At 46.6% G+C, this 20,446-nt stretch overlaps 1 protein-coding gene across 1 annotated transcript in view; it reads left to right on the top strand.

Moving 5' to 3' along the window:
* Positions 1–20,446, top strand: part of LOC109953247 (alpha-actinin-4-like) — a 44,819-nt gene that overhangs the window by 22,681 nt on the left and 1,692 nt on the right. Inside the window, exons 2-10 of the mRNA XM_020588674.1 lie at positions 7,810–7,924; positions 8,429–8,548; positions 10,503–10,589; positions 11,419–11,506; positions 12,114–12,192; positions 12,419–12,500; positions 18,229–18,314; positions 19,667–19,759; positions 20,124–20,249. Of these exons, the coding sequence (XP_020444330.1) occupies positions 7,810–7,924; positions 8,429–8,548; positions 10,503–10,589; positions 11,419–11,506; positions 12,114–12,192; positions 12,419–12,500; positions 18,229–18,314; positions 19,667–19,759; positions 20,124–20,249 (876 nt within the window). The remainder of the gene's footprint in view (positions 1–7,809; positions 7,925–8,428; positions 8,549–10,502; positions 10,590–11,418; positions 11,507–12,113; positions 12,193–12,418; positions 12,501–18,228; positions 18,315–19,666; positions 19,760–20,123; positions 20,250–20,446) is intronic.

The raw sequence follows: 20,446 nt of genomic DNA, 5'->3' as shown, positions 1-20,446 counted from the left end.
TGTCGTGTCCAGCAGGGTTGACTCTCGTTCATCCACCAACTGCTCCGTCTCCCTTGTTTCATTCCTTCATTTCTGTACTCACTCTTACCTTACCCTGTTTTCTTGCCCCTGCTTTGCAGACATGGCACAAAAAAGCAAGTTTAAAGAGAAATATGTGTGGTTAGTTTTACTGAGCAGAAGCAGATGCAGCGGAGACGACACTTGGTTTGTCTGGTAACCTGGCAACAGTAGATCAGTTATCTCGTTGGAGAAAGTGATCATCTATGGTCTTTGCATACGAATCCAGTGGTTTGCTTTTCTTTTTACTCAGTTACTATAAAACAATAGTGCTTTTTGTGGGTTTAGCAAATAAAATCTGTATTTGCTGCTGTTAACGTGCAGTGTATCTCCCTCTGTCTTCCTCCTCCCCCCACTGAGGAGAAGGCCCTGTTCTGGATACTGGATCAAAGCAGTCGTGTCAGAGTCTTCCTCCTCTCTCTCGTCACCTCTGTGCCCTTCATTTAATCCCAGGAAGAGTACCCCCCCACATTAAACCTTGATGCCATCAGTTCATAGTGTCCTGGGTGGTATTTGTCCTCGCCGACTACTCCTGCGTGCTGCTTCACAGCAAATTACACTGGTCACTCGCCCCCCCACTTGTTAAATGTGGCCTTTAAAGAGTCAGACAAATTACTAAAACAAACACGCTTCTTTGTACAGCTCAGTATCACAAACAGACCCACAACAGCCACAGTTCCCCACACCAAACTACATTTCTGAGAAGATGAGACGAGGAAGATTCCCTCCAAAACCTCATGAGCTTAAAAAATACCTCCGAAGAATTTCAGTCTGAGTGAGACGCCAAACATGCGTGCTCAGTCATGCTAAACGTGTCAGCTGAGAGCCTAAAGTGGAAATGCAGTTGATGAAGAAATGATCAGGGGCCTTTGTGGTGGCCAGTGTCAACACACAGTTACACAACATTAGATGTGGAGTGGAGCAATGTGGCAGGAAGTCACCAGCCGTTTTTATTGACGCACAGCAGGATGACATGGCTTCATGTGATGTTGAAATATGCAGATTCAGTGAGTTAGAAGCCATAAAGGTGGCTCCACAGTTTTTTCTGCTTAGCTGTGGGAGTGGTGCGTTATATTTACAGTACTTGTGACTTCATGGCTGAGGATGAATTCACTGCAAATAAAAACCCTGGATGGTTCGACTTCCTCCGCTTTGGTTCTGTCAGCGAGCCAGAATATAACTGAAAACAACATGTTTCACAATCTGAAAGCAGGAACATGCCAGAGGATCAACTGCAGGCTGTTTCTGAACGTCAGCTTCGCTGCTCCAAAGCAAAACACATGTTTGTGCATTAAAAACGATAGATTAGGTGTGAAAAGCACACAACATTACCAGAACTTTATAACTTACCAGTATATGGTGTAATATTCTTTATTGTATTGGCTGCATCACAGCCAGTGTGTGTCAAAACACTGACTGTCCTAAAAGGCCTCTGTCACGGGCTGTGACATCTGACCTGGGCTTCAAGCAACAAAGGCAGGAAGATTCATAAATAAATGAACAAATGACCTGGTGACTTGACAAGTTACCCCCCCACCCCACCGCTACTTCCTCTTGTCTCTCCTCCTTTTAAATCTCTCCTCATAAAACAGAAGCAGAGGTCATCAGGCAGCTGCTGGGCGGTTTGTCTTCTGTGGCAGGTAAACGGACACCGCTCGTGACGAGGAACCAAAATGACAGTCGAGTTTTTAAATCTATTGACTTGCTGTGGCAGAAGGTGAAAACGTGAAAGCCCATACTTCCAGCTATAGAAGTAAATGAGGCTGGCGTGTGTTGTCTCTTGTGTCGGGGAGGTCATTTCAGACTTGAGGCGGGCTGTGCCTTTCACCTGTGGGGGGGGGGACCACAGCCCACTCTGGTTCCTGTGACTCGTCCTCATGTCTTCAGGGTCAGACTCGCATTAGGCGATCTGAAGGTCGTCTGTTCGCTCCTCAGTCCCCAGGAGGACAGAGCTGCTCTTTCATTTCACATTCATCATTTTTATGTTGTGCTCATTTATAAACATCCTCCTCCTCAGCTCCCACCTTTCATCTTCCCAAACAGCTCTTTTCTACCCCCGTATCCCACATTTACCCATCTGTGATCCTCATTCACCCTCCTTCACTGCTACGGGAACTTAACTTTGGAAGTGAGTCGTTATTGTTAGAGAAGAAGCTGAAGAGGAGTTGTCGTGGGAGTGGACAAACCGAGCTTGGAGCCCATCATCAGTCCTAAACTAGATGAGTTTGTTCACTTTTCACTCCCTCTGCTATTAAGTTACTTGACAATAAAGCTTTTATTTCAAGTCAGTTGATCTCCTTCCCATTACTGCAGACAAACTAATATAAGATTGATGCGTTTCTATTTTTAATACACACACTTATCATCTCTTGTCTCCCACTTTTTCCACTCTTCTCCTGGCCTCCTCTCCTCCCCCCTCATTTCCTCTCTCCTCCTTAATCCTCCCTTTCCTTTGTTCCTGTTAGCTGCTGTGTTGAGGCTCCTCCAGAGAGCTGTGTGTCTGGCTGGATGCAGTCGATGAAGCTTGTTGAAAACAGTCTGAGCTAAACTGTTGACTCGCATAATGGCATATCTGAGGGGCAGTAGGCCGGCCAGCGAGAACACAGCAATTACATGTTTGTCAGCTCCCTCTGGGAGGTGTGTGCGTGTGTGCACTGTGGTGAAAGACTGTCCCTACATTATAACTTTGTTTTACTTACTACCTGTCAGCACATGAAGTAAGAGGGAGGCTCCCTCAGTCTGTGTTTGTGCACACATGTTAATGATCACCTGTCCAGACTCGAGAGGATAATGAGACCAGAACGAGCTCTGCAGCAGGGCCCTGCTTCTTCTGTCCTCTCCTCCTCGTCTGTCCTTACTGATGATTAGTAGTACTCTGGTGGCCACTAGGAGTTTGGACACCAACGGCTTTCCTCTCTTCGTGGAGCCGCTACTGTTGGCGTTGGTACAGAGATGCTGCAGATTGTGTGGTTGAGTGTTTTTGAGCAGCGTCGGTGGAGTGTTGATCTCCAAACAGCTGTTTACTCATTTAGCGCGAGGCTGGTTTTTCCTTGTGTGTCCTTCAGTCATCTCTCTCTGTCTCACACACACATACACACACACACACCGAACCTCCCAGGTCCTGCTGTGGCCCCTGAAGGACGGTGTCATATTCCTGCACCATGACAGTGCAGCAGTGTCTCCACAGTAGCAGGCTGCATATCCAGTTACACCAGTGTTGTTGCTGAATGGGGCTGTGTGGTACCAGAAGCACCAGAGTCCAGTGTTGTGTTTTCACTGTGGTTCTAGGTTTCTCAAATGTAGCTTTACAGATGTTTGTCTTGTGGTTTGCTTGACTCTAAAATTAGAACAGTTGTGATTCTGAAATGGAGAAACTGTAAATGTTGTGTGTAGTTTTAATGATTGTCAGCAGATACAGATGTTTATGTAAAAGTACATGCGTGTCAGAGGCCCCAGTGAATTATTTACATACATACTGTATGCCTGTGCCTTGTTTGCTTTGTAAAGACACAGAACAGTAAGTCAGGAGTGTGACTGTGTCACAGGCCACAGCCCCGTCTTTACCTCTGCCAACGGGGTTGTGTTTTTGGTTCTGTGTGTGTTGGCTAGCAGGATTATGGACAGACGGCTGGGTGGATCATCAGCCTACTTGGTACAGACATCGGCGGTGACCAACCCTAGAAGTGATTAGACTTGGACTGAAAAAGGTCAAAGGTCACATGGGGGAAAAAAAATCTGAAGAAAATGTCTATTTTAAACCCTGGCACGTTCAGGTGAGATGCACAGTCTAACGGCCTGTCACACCCTTAAGGATGATCCGGAGCCGATCCAGATCACAGGTTTTAGGACACGTTTTGTGTTGTTCCGGGTCTCATGTTTTACGGGGACTCATTTGCGTGAGCGAGTGTTGTGCCTCAGTGGAAACGCGTGCGCTCTCTGAGCGCTCTTGTAATTGCTGTGTGTCTAAGGATAAGAGGCCAGACCTGGCTAGTTACTGAGCTTTATTCACAGGCCCGGCCTGTGAGGTTTTGGCCCGGCTGAGTCTGGTGCAGCCGGTCCAGTCTAGTATGGCTCTGAGCTCCTTGAGGTTGTACATCCTGCCAGCAGGTCCACATGCAGTATAACGAGCAGTACAGATCTGCTCTGTGGTGCAGCAGCGTGCCAGCTGCTGTAGTTCTACACTGACTCTTTCATTCTCTGGCACTTCACCTTGACGTTGGTCAGTACAAATAGCCTGACGAGGGATGTTCCAGCAGGGATTTAAGTTCCTTGCTTGAGGGTACGTTAACATCTGCTGTTCCTCAGTCACTTCCTAACCCCCCACAGTCGCTTCAGTATTGTGATATCATGTATACTACCATCTGAAAGGGTTTGCAAGGTTATCGGCTTGCAGCGGCGCTGGTGCTCAACACCGCAGCCGGATATCAGGCAGTGGCATGTGTCACTTCAGTGCAGCCTTTTACCGCCGCTCTGTTTCCACCTGTGTCGCCTGTGTGGGTCTGTTTGTGTCCTGAGCTCTCTGCGTGTCACTGCCTGCCTGGTTGAATGCCTGTTCTACTTGCTGACTGACTGCTGATGGTAGAGAAAGTGTAACTGACATCTAGTCTGTGTGGGGATAGGTGCTGGGTGCACCATGGGAGTGAGAGATGTGCTGAAAATATACGATTGATAGTCAGATATTCATGGCTCGTGTGTACGTGTCGTCCTATAGTTGTGAGGATATTTTAGCCTGTCTTCACATCTCCAAGGGCCTATGTGAGAATCAGATGTAGGTAAGGGTTGGTGTTTAGTTGTGATGGTTAGGGTTGGTGTAAGGGACGTTACGTCTGTCCTCACCGTTGGCAACAAAAAGGGTGTGTGTGTGTAGAAAAGGAACACATGCTGCTGACATGATTCAGAGAATTCAAGGCAGTTGAGCGGCGACATTGTGCTCAGCCTGGCTCACTCCTACCAGGTGTAGAAAGACACACCCTGACCTGTGTTATCTTGGGTATAGATACAGTGAACATGATCCATGTACTGAGGAATTGGGTGTGGGAATAACTGGTGGATGTATGCACGAACTAGAGTTTGAGTGAGCTATACTGGTATGTACGTGTGTGTTAGTGGGTGGTGGCTGGGGGGGGTTACACGTCGACTCTTTTGTATCTTGAGCACATACCTGTCCAAGGAGTGGTGTGTGTGTGGGACACTGAGAGCAGAAAGAATTGTAAAGATGAATGGCATGGGACTATGTACTGTTAGGTTTTCAGTGTGTGTGTTTTTATGAATGTGTGTTTTCATGTCTGTGTTGATGCTCGTTTAAAGCCACCGCTGTTCCCCTCTCTTCAGCCAGTGATGTCTGATTCTTGACTTTTGACCCAGTTAGAGCACAGCAGCACCACACCTTGTTGTCACAGACCCACGACAGGCATCACAGAGGGCTGGTTCAGGCTCTGATGATACTGAGGGTGTGGAAGTGTAGCAGCTGTATAACGTATGTGTGTTGTGTCAGGTTCTCAGGCTCTGTGTGAGTCTCAGCCTGCTGCTGGTTGTGTGTATGTCACCACCACTCCCAGTGGCCTGCTCAGTGCAGCTGCTCTCTAATGCAGGTCACATTCCTGAACTTGGTTCTTAAATCCAAAACTTCCCGGTTCCCACATGCAGCGTCCCTCCCCCGACCCCACTCTTCTGCGCCTGGGACGCTGGCCTCATTTCACCCAGTGTTTTAATGTTGATCCCTAGTATTTACATTAACAGCACCAGTTACAAATGGTGGTAGACGATTGATCGGTTGGTCACAACACAACACCCCCAGTGTGTGTGTTGCCCTTGAAGACCATCAGTCAGTGGAAAACCCACTGCCTTTCTGTGTGGAGTCTGCATGTTCGCCCTGTGCCTGCATGGGTTCTCTCCAGGTGCTCTGGATTCCTCCCACAGTCCAAAGACATCAGCTTAGTTTGACTGGTGGCTCTAAACTGCCCGTAGGAGTGAGTACGAGTGTGGGTGGTTGTCTGTCTACATGTCGGCCCTGTGACAGACTGGCGACTTGTCCAGGGTGGACCCCGCCTCTCGCCCAGTGTCAGCTGAGTCTTCACACACTGGAGTGTTTTCCAAAGTAAATAAAAAATGTAAGTGTGTTGTTGTTGTTGTTGTTGTTGTTGTTGTGATGGTCACAAAATGGAGGCTGTTTGTCTCCAGTTGACCAGTGTTTCAGTCAGCGACAGTGATGGATGCAGCTTCGCTCTGGCTGCTCGATAAGCTGGAACTTCCTGGCATTGCTTTGCCACTTCCTGTTGCATTGTCCGGTAGGTGTGTGTGGTAGAGGGGGCATTGTCTCTGTCCTCCTCCCCTCCTGCCCCCACTTTGTCTGTTTGTTTATGTTACATGTACGCCCACCCCCGGTCCTCTCAGCGTGTGTCCCAGTCCAGTCCCAGGGACAGAGCTCTATATATAATTGTGTGTGAGGTGGGGGTGGCTTTAAACCGGGCGGTCTGGGGGAGGGTCACAGGGAGACACAGCAGGCTGAAGGAGAGTACAGGGGGCTGAAGGGTGCTATTATCCATGAGACTCAATGGGTGCTTTGTGTCAGTGTCCGCGGCGGGAGGGTGGGGAGAGGGGCAGGGCGGCGAGCAGAGCAGCACCCTGTCATAATGTTTGTGAACACAGTGCAGGAAGAGAGGGAGGAAAGAGGAGGTGCACCGTGAATTGGACTGACCCTCATTCACATCTTTTAGTAATCAGGAGTGGAGCTTTCTACAAAGTTGTTACTGGAATATTCCTGTATCCACTTTGTGTTAGTCTAGTCGAGTCTCTGCTTACAGGCCGAGCTGAATCGGCACTAAATTAAAATGCATTTGAAAGTGCAAATGGCGGCGTCTTATTTGATAAGCTCTTTAGTCTGTTGCAAAAATACAGTTTCCCTGAACCCAAGGCGTCATCCACAAATAAGGTTTGTCTGAGCACAAGGCCAGACCCTGAGATAGTCAGTGGAAGACGTCCCAGCCTCTCCACAGTCCTGTGCCCACCTTAGGGTCACAAGCTCCTGCACAAAACAATGATTTGAACCACATTGCTGAAGAATGTTGGCCAACCACAAGCACAAAGCAGCTATTAATGTGTGATTTGTGCTGCTGTGTTTCTTTCCCAGATGTCTGTGTTTACGATCTGGAACACCGTTCTGATATCTGATTACATGTGAACCAGATGTTGTTCGGTTTCCTCAGATAGTCGCCTGCTTGTGTTGTCTGTCGGGTTTCCAGGGTTCATGACAGTGTTTTTGAGCCTTTGGATGACACAAGCTTCTGATGTGTAGTGTTGTTCTTAACAGGACTGAGGTTGTTGACCGTGGATTCATTTACTGTTTCTGTTCATAACTGAAATGATTGTGTGTAACAGGAACATGAAGAAGAGCACGGAGACAAAAGTGACAAAATGAAGATGGCTGAAATGTTGTGCAAGACAGTGTGTTGTTCATAACTTAAGTTCCGACGACACGTTTTCATCTTTGTAACACACTGCGTATCTTAAATTGTTCTTTGGAATCAGTTCTCATTTCCTAGGTACTGTTTTATAACATTGGTCTCCGCCCCTTTTCTTCTGCTGCTTCCTGTCGTATCAAAGCAGCTCCATGACCTTCCTTCCTGCCCATTGAATTTCATTTTTTATCCCTTTTCTCAAGTCAGTGAGGTTTATTGTCATAAAAGCTGGACAAACATTGAGGTCCAGTCTCTGAATAATCACCATTTGTGTCCTGTTTGTGTTCTCGTGCAGACCTTCACGGCGTGGTGCAACTCCCACCTGCGGAAAGCCGGCACGCAGATCGAAAACATCGAGGAGGACTTCAGGGATGGGCTCAAACTCATGCTGCTCCTGGAGGTCATCTCAGGTAACTCGTCTGTGTGACCTCGGCACGCTGCAGTCTCGGGGACATTGGCTCAGTAGTAGAGCTTTTAGCAGTAACGGTATGAACGGCGGTTTGAAATGTTTCACACAGGAGCCACAGGGAAAGACACGCACTGTGATTTACAGGGAGGCCTCTGAGCTGTCGGCCAAAATGTTTTCAGATGTTAAGGATGCACCAGGTCTCTGTCCACTCCTGGGTGTGGTCACTCATAGTTTCCTACCCCAGTATGGATCACCCTGTTTCAGATGTGACCGTGTTGCTCTCCAGGGTTCTTGTGTAAGTGCAGGTTGTGGCAGGGAAACTGTTCCTGATGGATTCATAACCAAATTTGGACTCTAATACAGCTTCCTCTTCAGCTTTTACTCCAGGTGTTAAAGGCCCTAACATCACTGATCAGTGCTGATCGGCTGGAAACACACTTTCTTCCTGTCACCCCAGGAACAAACGCACCTCACGCTGTTTGTTCCCATGTGTCTGTATCTGCAGGTGAGCGGTTACCCAAGCCTGAGCGAGGCAAGATGAGGGTCCACAAGATCAACAATGTGAACAAAGCGCTGGACTTCATTGCCAGCAAGGGAGTGAAGCTGGTCTCTATTGGAGCAGAGGGTAAGCAAGCACACACATGTAAATATTACACCAAACACCTCAGTCTGGTGCACTGAAGTATCAGGAGGGGACTTTGAAACGCACAAAGTGACTTAACTCCTCACACATACTGGAGACCGTCTCATTAAGCCACCCTATGTTTGGGTCAAGACAAAACAGTGTGACCTTTATTATGGAATTACACAGCTGTTCAAGCACAAAACAAACAAAAGGGCACAGTGCAAAGGTGCAACAGTACAGGTGTCTAGGCTTTGTGTCGTGGTTATATGTGTACTTTATTTTGCACATCAGAGCAGTAAGACGCCTCCCTCTCGGCCCGAAACGTCAGTCATCACATTCAACAATCACTCGAACTTGTTCCGTGTTGCTAGCGTTGTCATGTACGCATGCTGTGACTTTACCACTAAGTTAGCGGTCCATAGTTTATCCTGTCGGGACCGTTTTCTTGATGGGGCCGTACGCTCCAGCTGAACAATCAGTTACTATCAAACTTTGAAAACCTTCCCCTTAGACGAAGCTGGCGGGTGTCATGTTGTTTGCTCTGCACATCAATCGTCAAACTTCCTTCTTAGGGTGACAAATCTAGCCACCGACTGTTGATCTGTGGACCACAACCCACCTTCTCCTGGGTGCCTTGGCTTCAGAATGGCCACAGAACCTTTTGGTGGCTGTAGTCTCTCGATGTCTCTGCTGTTTGCATTCAAATCACATGCTGACCTTGTTATCACATTATTTCAAGGTGCCGGAAAAACCAAGAGGAAACTGTGGCTCTTTGTTTTTAAAGACAAAACGTCCTCTGAATTGCTCAAAATACTGCGATCCTACACACACACACACACACACACTGGACAATGTGACCTCACACACACATGCTTTCTGGCCTTCTCCAAAAGCAGCCCACTTAAGGTCATCTACTGGAAACAGGCAGAAAAGTGCCTTTGTTGAAGATAGTGGAGGGAGATGTCTCGCATTTCCCTGTCAGACAGTTTAATCCAGCGCGTTCTGGCTCCCTAACCTCAGTTTGGTCCTCCTGAACCTCCTTAGGTCACTCCTAAGCATGTCTGTAGGTAGTTAAAGCACAAGGTGGATGTGAGGCCATGAGGGTAGAACCACATGCTAACTCCCAGATCAGAAAGGAGTTATCTTTCATTAGAATTTAGAAAAATGCACCGTGATGCATTGAGGCATAAGTAGAAATGAATCAAGCAGAAGAGAAGCCTGAGTGACAGAGGGATGTCAGACGTGACATGAAGAATGTTCACTGGAATGAAAGCGATGTCGGACGAGTGTGTAACCGAGAAAGCAGGTGTGAGTATGAGAGCGCTGATAGCCTCGGTGTGTTTGAACTATGACTGGAATCTGACCCAGACTTCATGCCTGCTCACCAGCATATCGCTGTGTGATTTATTGTCCCGTTGGTTCGTCTGCCAGGTATGCGGGGATTCATGGTGAGAAAAGAGGGGTAATAATATTTGAAAGCTCTCGGGTTTTGTTTTGCCAGGCTGTAAACCTTTTCTGTGTACTAATGAGTTTGTTCATGTCATCAACTGAAGTGCTGCGCAAAACAGATGCTGTATTCACTACACACACCTACACAAGTCAGTCCACACAGCATAGAAACGTACTGAACAAAGTAATTTGTCCTTTTCAGATGATTAAAAAGGGACGAGTCTCCTCTGTACAGCCGATGAAACAATGCTCAGCTCGGAGCGGGCCTGCATTACACAGCTACCAATAATTAATTTATTTATGAAAGAAATCATTGTTAAAACATCACACTTTTCCAGAGATTTGGCAGTAGTGGGACATTAAGTGTAGCTGTGTGGGTGTGTTGGCATTGTTACTGTAACTGAAGAGCAAATGCAAACAGCAGCGATAGACACGATTTACGATCCAGAGTGACTCAACGAAAAACGGTGATTGACTGAGGTGACTTTTGTTTTGTGTTGTGCAGAAATCGTGGATGGAAATGCCAAGATGACCCTGGGAATGATCTGGACCATCATCCTGCGCTTTGCCATCCAGGACATCTCTGTAGAAGGTACAGCTGACTGCAAACTGGAAAACCTAGACACACACACACACACACAAGTGCTGAAATGCAGCCAAGGTAAAATGGCTCTGGTCTAGTTGACTGCCCACTGACTGTAACGTGAAACCACTCACTGCTGGCAGCACCAACATAATATTTTTATTACTACCTGATAACTGACACTTTTACACAGAACATTTTAAAACTAGATCTCAAATTACCAATTATTTTTATTATCAAATATCTCAACGGTTTAGTCTGCAAGATGCTGCACATCACGTGTTCCCAGAGTCCAAAGTGACGACTTCAAATCACTTTTCCTGACTAATAGCCCAAAACCTGACGACACCGAACTGACACTGAGATCAAGAACAGAAACGTCATCGTTCTCCGGTGATGAACCAGTGAACAGATCTTTCCAGCAGGTTGAAGACACTGATGGGCGCCTGTGTTTCACCACTTCCAGTTTCCAGAGTGTTTCCGGTTGTTGTTGCTCATCACTGATAAAACAGAATCGTGTCCTCACTTAGAGCTTTAATGGCTCTGTGGTGGCTAATTAAACCTGTGCGTGCTGGTTGTGGACCGCTGTGTGATTTCTGAGTCGTATGTTTTGTTAGTGACTGATTGTTCGGGCACATGAAGTAAACAAAAACATCCTCGGTGTTTTCTGTCTGCTGCTGGGTGTATTTAGCACACTTGTAAACAGGCGCTGCAGTGTCCCCGTGAAGGGAGTCAAACAGTTCAAGTATGTGACTGGATGTCGCGAGGAGACGTTTGTTCGCTGTGTGCAGACTGACGCAGACCTCCTCTGTCCTCCCCCTCTCATTCTTCCCTGTAGAGACCTCTGCCAAGGAGGGTCTGCTGCTGTGGTGCCAGAGGAAGACTGCGCCCTACAAGAACGTCAACGTGCAGAACTTCCACATTAGGTACCACACACACACACACACACACACACACACACACACACACTCTCGTGGACTGACCAGCCTTAGTTTTTATCAGGAGACAGTGTTATTCTTGGATGGAAGCTGGTTTCTGAAAGGGCTTCACGTCCTCATGGGACAGATGAACTCTCCAGTGAAACCCTGAAAATATGCAGCTGTGGTTTGTGAGGAACTTGGTTGGATGACCCCATGTTTATAAAAAACACTGGTACTGGGATCTATTACACACACACAAACAGATTTACAGATTTAACTGCAAACACAGGCATTGTGTTGTGGAGAAACATGAGCACACCCGGTGTGTGAGAATATAAATTTATATGTTGATTGATTTGGGTGTTGCTGAATGAAATAATAGGTTTCTTTCAATCGTCACCTTAATTTACCATGAAATAAACATCTGTAAACTACTTGGTAGCAGCCTGTCTAATGTTTCTGAGCTGAAAGTACAAGTGCAGCATTTGAAAACTAAACAGGATTCACAAACTGTCTGTATATTATACAGTGACTTGTTACACAGTGCATGTCCATGTTTAGATGTACTGTCTACAGCACATACTCGATGCTCAACACATGTTCTTTCCAACAGCTGGAAGGACGGTCTCGCCTTCAATGCTCTGATCCACAGACACAGACCTGATCTCATCAATTACGACAGCCTCAGGAAGGTAGATGGATTCATCTTTACTGCTGGTCTCAGATATTACACGTCGTATCTTCAGCTCAAGTGCAGTCCAGCTCCAGATGTTTAGTCACTATTTTTTGGTGTAAACTAGCAGTTAGATTTTAAGTTACCAGTAATTAAAAACACTGAAATTGAAAATAATAACAAACTAAACCTAAACAAGGCTAATTTTAATTGGCAAGCTTCTGACAGTGTGATTGGTTGTTTAGGATGACCCATTGACCAACCTGAACAACGCCTTCGAGGTGGCCGAGAAGCACCTGGACATCCCCAAGATGTTGGACGCAGAAGGTACAGTAGGCCAGAGATGTACTGAGAAACAGCTGTGTAATGCTGCTGTGCTACTCTGTGTGTCGTTTGCCGTATGAGAACTGTTTACATGTAAACAACAACGTGGTTTGAATGTCCCAGTGCTTTCTGACGTGGACAGACTGTAATGCAGTTTTCTGACTACTCGCCTTTATAGCGGCTCCTGAAAAGCACCTAAAATGTGTCTGACATTGTCGGACCAAACTAAACTCCAGCTGAAATTGCAGCGCCTGTAACTTAAACTGCAACGAGACAAGTTGAACAGGAAGTCGGCTTCAGCAGAGATGGATAACTGCTCAGATGTGTGTAAATGTCAGAGCAGCTACTGTGTCTGTGGCCACACAGTCACGGTAAAGCCTTTTTCCCACCGCCGGGTACCAGCTCGACTCGACTCGACTCTCCTTATTTGTTTTTCCAGCAGTCTGATGTTGGGGATAGTACCTGGTACTGTTTTTGGTGTTGCCTCCTTCCAGGTGAGCTGAGGCAACACCAAACGGTGACGTGTAAACACTGCAGACTAGCGATTGGTCAGAGAAATTTGTCGCTCTTACCTGGCCATCCTCCCTTCGATGAACCCGGGGGTTTGCGTGTGACAACGCCAGTCGCCCGTTCTTCATTCAGTCATAATAGTAGCTGCCACTTCTCTCCCACGAGTGTTATGCAGGACAACATTTGTGATGACAGTTACCATACAATCGTTACATTACGTGAACCACCATGTGGTACATCTTTTCACAGAGTCCAGAGGTTACTGAGTGTGATCATACGAGCTATGTCTGCTCAGTAGAGCTAGCTAGCTGGCACGCTGACGCGTCATCACGTCACCAGAAGTGTTGGAACAAGTTTCTGGCATTGCTTGGAAAGATTAACAATGTAAGCTAGACAGTTATTTTCTCACCTGAACAAAGTGTCTACTGGCATAATATCAGTCCTAAGATGAAAATTCGCAGCACTCTCGTGCGGTGTCGCTGTGGCAACCGGCTACGCTGAGGGGGGGGGCTGATACCAGGCGGTGGAAAAGACAGTTAAGACCTGACTGAATGTAATTATTGTCTCACTAACGTTGGTCATTGTGCTGATGTGCATGTAATGTGTCCACTGTTGTACCTGTTAATGTATCTGAGCTGCTCCCTCAGGATCGATGGAGTCTCTGCGTCGTCCCTTCATTTCCCTGCTCCTCCTCCTCTGTCCCTCTGGGTTGTACGGCACATGTAACCGTCTGAATATGTCTGACTGGCTTTATCTGTGTGCATGAGGTGTGGGTCGATGTGAGCCGTGTGTATGAGTCCTGTTGTTTATAATCATGTGTCTTCATAACCATGGTCTCCCCCCTTGTAGACATTGTGAACACTGCTCGTCCAGATGAGAAAGCCATAATGACTTATGTGTCCAGTTTCTACCATGCCTTCTCTGGAGCACAGAAGGTACCCCTGACTCCTCGAGCTTGACCTTTAACCCCCTGTTACTAACAAGGTGCTGCTTCCTTTCCAGCATGGCCTCACTCTCTTGGCAGCGCTGCTACATCCTGGGATACTGGATTTGTTGGGACACAAACACACATACAGACACACACAAAAGGGCGAGTGTAGCCGTGCTGGTGAAAGGCGTAAATATTCGCCCTCTGTGGTATCGTGACCCACAGCAGAAATGAAAATGCATCGGATCTTGTTTTTAATGCTGTCGACTTAGCCATGAAAATTCAAGTAGAGATTTTATTGGATTAAGCACAGTGTTTGTACAGGATGTGTGTTTTCAGTAGAATTCCTGTGCAGTTCAGGTGAATGCAGTATGAGCAGCAGTGTTCAGAGGTTGTGCTTTTCATTCCAGCAAATGTGTTGTGCTATTATTGTTAGTGTTTTACATAAGAAGTTCACTTTGTAATATTAGCAAAACGGTGCAAACAAGGTGGTGAAGCCACAGCGTTAAAGGTGGGCGCCCTCCTTTTCAAAGAAGTAGCTCTCAGGGTTTTCAGAGTCTGACCCCTGAAAATGAAGCGGTGGCCCCTCATCACCAGTTTGACATATCAAAATGTTGACCTGCTCAACCAAAAAGACTTTTTAAACCTTGTTTTGTTTGATGAATTTTAGAAGAGGTCAATTTAGTAATTCACAAGAATGAGAGCAGAGCGTGATGAAGGCAGGCTCTGTGATTTCACATGGAGTGAACCACTTTTTATCTGTATATAAAATATCACAAATTTGCCTCAAGGGGCTTCAAAGTTTGACCTGCATTTGTCCTTAGACCCTTGAATCAATTGAAACCAATGGAAGAAACCTGAGGAGGGATCCCTCGACCGGGATGGACAGGAAATAGATGGAGTAAAATTATTATTAATCATTATTATTATTAAACGTATTGTTATTAACCGCCTCTGTGAGCTGAGATTCATTCAACCTTCTCCTGTGGTTCCCTTGTCGACGCCCCCGACAGGAAGCTAGTTGATGCGTGTCTTGTTTTTCTCCTGTAATTAATTTTCTGGATCATTCAGAACTTGTTTGTTTTTCTCCGCCAGTCTCAGGAGGTGTGTGTGTGTGTGTGTGTGTGCATATTTATGTTTTCAGTAATGTGTGTGTGTGACAGTGAGACAGATCTGGGCATGAGCGCAGTGGTGTGGAATTTGTGTAAACCTTTTCTTGAATTATTTCCATGGTACAAGTCACAACGCAGGAAGCCAGTGCAGAGTTTGCATCATTAGAAACAAACTCCTAAATCTCCATGTTTACTGTTTACCTACATCACGCACATTGCACTGGATCCAGTTTGTGTAAATCATCAGTGGAGAGTTCGGTCAACAGCTGGTGGTGTATTTGAGACCGGTGCGCGACACATGCACTGAGCTCCTGAGACAGCTCTGTCCAACACCAGCTCCTTTTGTGAGAAGTAAAAAACAGTTTATTCAAATTCAAAGTAAACATTTTAGCACTTGCTGCAGGTTTTTACCCATTGTTGTTAAAACGCCTGAAGAATCAGCTGAATGTCTGCAGCAGTTATCATGCTAGGAGTTTCAGACGAGCTGGAACTCGTTATCCTTTTTATTTTCCTTTTACTCCTTTGGTCTGTAAAATGCCAAGAGGTAGTGAAAGATGCCAAAGAGGATTTTCCCAAATTAACAAGTGGTGCCAAAGAACCCCTTTATTTTTGGGACACTTGCGACTAACAAACAAACTGTGTTGCAGTTCTCACTGGGGGACAGAGACGTGTCGTTTCAGGCCTCAGTGCAGTTGTTTCATGCTGCCCGACATTAGTGGTAATGAACCCAGCTGAAGAACCAGCCTGAATTCATCAGAGTTTGAATTCATCTGACACACACTCTACACTCTGCGAACCGGGCTTAGTAGTTTGTGTGTGCGTTTGTGTCCCAGTCGTGGCCCCAGCGGCCCTCACTTCCCTTCAGCAGGCCCCCCCACCCACCCCCCACTGACGTCAGCGTGGGGGGTGGGTGCTGCTAACAGGAGGAACTCGAAGCTGTGGATCTGAAGAGGGAGCCGCTCTCCTCAGACAACTTCCTAAGTGCCTTTGCTCTTCCCTTATGTTGGGAGTAAGGACTGTGTGGCTTTGGGTAGCTTTGGCTTCACTCTCTCTCTCTCTCTCTCTCTCTCTTTGTTTACCTTCCCCTGCCGATCTGTTTCTGCCTGCTGGGTGGTGCGTAGACATCGTGGGCACGCTGAAGCCTGATGAGACCTGTGTATCCTGCTTCTGTCATGCCTTCTCTGGCGCACAGAAGGTGAGCTCCTCATGCTTCAGACACACAGTAACACTTCACCGCAGCAACAAAAACCCACCAGGGTTCTCATCTGTCATGATGTCGAGTTTTAAGTGTTTATTCCATGTGATGAGAGCTGTCCTACTGTGCTCGTACTGGATCTGCTCCGGGTGTTTCTGGTGTCAAATTGCTCTGGAGTTTCCACTGGGATCCTCTGTAGCCTTGACTGGCTACTGGATGTCTCAGCTGGACGACTGAAGACGTGTGAAGTGCATTGGTATTAAATCCAGAACACCTGTACATACAGCAGAGCAGAAAATGGTGTGAAAGTTCATTCTGCTGATTTGGTTTTGGGAACCCAGAGCTGGTTGGTTTGTGGGAAACACTGGTCTCGCCAGTTTCTCTTCAGCTATTAACCCTTCTCAACTCAAAATGTTTCTTACTATGACTTGTATATGTGGGACATGCTAGTTTTTATCCATTTAAACTGAAAAACAAACAGGTTAGCCATGTCTGGTAGAACAAGTGAGGGTTTTTGAACACAATCTGTCGACTTCACTCAGATTGTCAAAGTCTGTGTGCTGTTTTTCTGTATTCCAGTGGTACAGTAGTGTAAGGTCCTAGACAGACCTACTGGCATGGACTGCAGCGCTACATGAACCTGTAACTAGATGTTTGGACTGAATCCTGAGTTGTGCCAGGAGACGCATGGACGTTGAAAACACACAGATTGATTTGTGCACATTAACCATGAACAACAGGAGCATGATTTTATAAGTCAAATGTGATGAGAACTTCTCAAACAGTGCCTTGTGTTTAGATTCATTCCAGTTCACTGCCTGTGTGTGGAGTGCTGAGCTCTTCATTATGATCACAGTGGTAATGACAGCCCAGGCTGAAGTACTAATAAGGTAGTCTAGTGACTTTACTGTGCACCTCCCTGTTCCCGCTAAGTGGACTTGGAGTGTTTCATCCAGTCACTGTGAGCGCTACTCATCACTCTGTTTGCTGATAGGCTGAGACGGCCGCTAATCGGATCTGCAAAGTGCTGGCCGTCAACCAGGAGAACGAGAAGATGGAGGAGGACTACGCGAGACTGGCCAGTGATGTGAGTACAAAACATCCAGACACTGCAGCAGATTCATACCAGGTTCTGATTCGACAGCTTCACTTTGGATGGTTGCACGTGTTTATTTACCTGACTTTAGGTTACGTAAGCACCGCTGGTCAAAAGTGTTGGATCACCTCCATTTGTCCAGTTGTTTTCAGTGTGATCCACTGCTTACATGTCAATAAAATCTGGAAAAATGGGAGTGATCTAAAACTTTACACGTTCTACACTGGTCACATTGTTTACTTTCAAGACTTGGTGGAAAAAAAAAAAAACTTGAGAAAGTGTCAAACCCTCGTTCTAAGTTTCCCCTGGCTGACGGCTTGGGTGTTATTTCCTGACTGTTTTCTTCTGCCTCCAGTTGCTGGAGTGGATTCGTCGAACCATCCCCTGGCTGGAGGACCGGACCCAGCAGAGGACCATAAATGATATGCAGGCGAAACAGGAAGACTTCAGGGACTACCGCTGCGTCCACAAACCACCCAAGGTTTAGATTAACTTCTACAGCGCTCTCTGCTGCCAGAAATGTGCAGGCCAATGTGTGGGAATAGTTTTGCCACACTGGTTAAGTTGTTTGCCCTCAGCTTGGTGTAGACCTGTGTCCTGGCTGTGTATTCAGTGCCCCCGGCGGCCCTCACTCCCCTTCAGCAGGACCCCCCACCCACCCCCCACTGACGTCAGCGTGGGGGGTGGGTGCTGCTAACAGGAGGAACTCGAAGCTGTGGATCTGAAGAGGGAGCCGCTCTCCTCAGACAACTTCCTAAGTGCCTTTGCTCTTCCCTTATGTTGGGAGTAAGGACTGTGTGGCTTTGGGTAGCTTTGGCTTCACTCTCTCTCTCTCTCTCTTTGTTTACCTTCCCCTGTCGATCTGTTTCTGCCTGCTGGGTGGTGCGTAGACATCGTGGGCACGCTGAGGCCTGATGAGAAGGCCATAATGACCTATGTATCCTGCTTCTATCATGCCTTCTCTGGCGCACAGAAGGTGAGCTCCTCATGCTTCAGACACACAGTAACACTTCACCGCAGCAACAAAAACCCACCAGGGTTCTCATCTGTCATGATGTCGAGTTTTAAGTGTTTATTCCAGACAGTGAAAAGGCAGGGAGCAGTTTAGTAAAGATCAGTAAATATCAAGAAATGGGTCAAATCACAGGAACGTTTCTAGTTCAGCTGCTTTTTATTTGTCCACATTGGATCCAGTTGTGGGATAAATCGGATTCTCTGACCTGTTACAGTTTCAGAGAAAAGTCAGGAAGTATTTCCAGATTAGAATCAAGATGGGAACTCTGAAAATCGACTAAAAGCAACAAACGCTTCCTGGTGCTTCTGTTTTGGCGCTTTGGACTTTGACCGTGTTTCCCCAAAAGTGATTTCACTTTATGTTCCTGACTTAGATTCCCAAACCCATGTTAGCACTGTGATCTGTGCTCTGTGATGAGAGCTGTCCTACTGTGCTCGTACTGGATCTGCTCCGGGTGTTTCTGGTGTCAAATTGCTCTGGAGTTTCCACTGGGATCCTCTGTAGCCTTGACTGGCTACTGGATGTCTCAGCTGGACGACTGAAGACGTGTGAAGTGCATTGGTATTAAATCCAGAACACCTGTACATACAGCAGAGCAGAAAATGGTGTGAAAGTTCATTCTGCTGATTTGGTTTTGGGAACCCAGAGCTGGTTGGTTTGTGGGAAACACTGGTCTCGCCAGTTTCTCTTCAGCTATTAACCCTTCTCAACTCAAAATGTTTCTTACTATGACTTGTATATGTGGGACATGCTAGTTTTTATCCATTTAAACTGAAAAACAAACAGGTTAGCCATGTCTGGTAGAACAAGTGAGGGTTTTTGAACACAATCTGTCGACTTCACTCAGATTGTCAAAGTCTGTGTGCTGTTTTTCTGTATTCCAGTGGTACAGTAGTGTAAGGTCCTAGACAGACCTACTGGCGTGGACTGCAGCGCTACATGAACCTGTAACTAGATGTTTGGACTGAATCCTGAGTTGTGCCAGGAGACGCATGGACGTTGAAAACACACAGATTGATTTGTGCACATTAGACTAACCATGAACAACAGGAGCATGATTTTATAAGTCAAATGTGATGAGAGCTTCTCAAACAGTGTCTGCCTGACCTTGTGTTTAGCTTCATTCCAGTTCACTGCCTGTGTGTGGAGTGCTGAGCTCTTCATTATGATCACAGTGGTAATGACAGCCCAGGCTGAAGTACTAATAAGGTAGTCTAGTGACTTTACTGTGCACCTCCCTGTTCCCGCTAAGTGGACTTGGAGTGTTTCATCCAGTCACTGTGAGCGCTACTCATCACTCTGTTTGCTGATAGGCTGAGACGGCCGCTAATCGGATCTGCAAAGTGCTGGCCGTCAACCAGGAGAACGAGAAGATGGAGGAGGACTACGCGAGACTGGCCAGTGATGTGAGTACAAAACATCCAGACACTGCAGCAGATTCATACCAGGTTCTGATTCGACAGCTTCACTTTGGATGGTTGCACGTGTTTATTTACCTGACTTTAGGTTACGTAAGCACCGCTGGTCAAAAGTGTTGGATCACCTCCATTTGTCCAGTTGTTTTCAGTGTGATCCACTGCTTACATGTCAATAAAATCTGGAAAAATGGGAGTGATCTAAAACTTTACACGTTCTACACTGGTCACATTGTTTACTTTCAAGACTTGGTGGAAAAAAAAAAAAACTTGAGAAAGTGTCAAACCCTCGTTCTAAGTTTCCCCTGGCTGACGGCTTGGGTGTTATTTCCTGACTGTTTTCTTCTGCCTCCAGTTGCTGGAGTGGATTCGTCGAACCATCCCCTGGCTGGAGGACCGGACCCAGCAGAGGACCATAAATGATATGCAGGCGAAACAGGAAGACTTCAGGGACTACCGCTGCGTCCACAAACCACCCAAGGTTTAGATTAACTTCTACAGCGCTCTCTGCTGCCAGAAATGTGCAGGCCAATGTGTGGGAATAGTTTTGCCACACTGGTTAAGTTGTTTGCCCTCAGCTTGGTGTAGACCTGTGTCCTGGCTGTGTATTCAGTGCTTTTATTTACACTTGTTTTATTTTCGTTCCTTCTGCTGAACCTGTTCACAAACTCTGTCCAC

Source organism: Monopterus albus, unplaced genomic scaffold, assembly GCF_001952655.1.
Source record: "Monopterus albus unplaced genomic scaffold, M_albus_1.0 scaffold589.1, whole genome shotgun sequence".
NCBI lineage: Eukaryota > Metazoa > Chordata > Actinopteri > Synbranchiformes > Synbranchidae > Monopterus > Monopterus albus.
The sequence above is the reverse complement of the archived record's forward strand: the minus strand, read 5'-3'. Positions and strand labels throughout refer to the sequence as shown.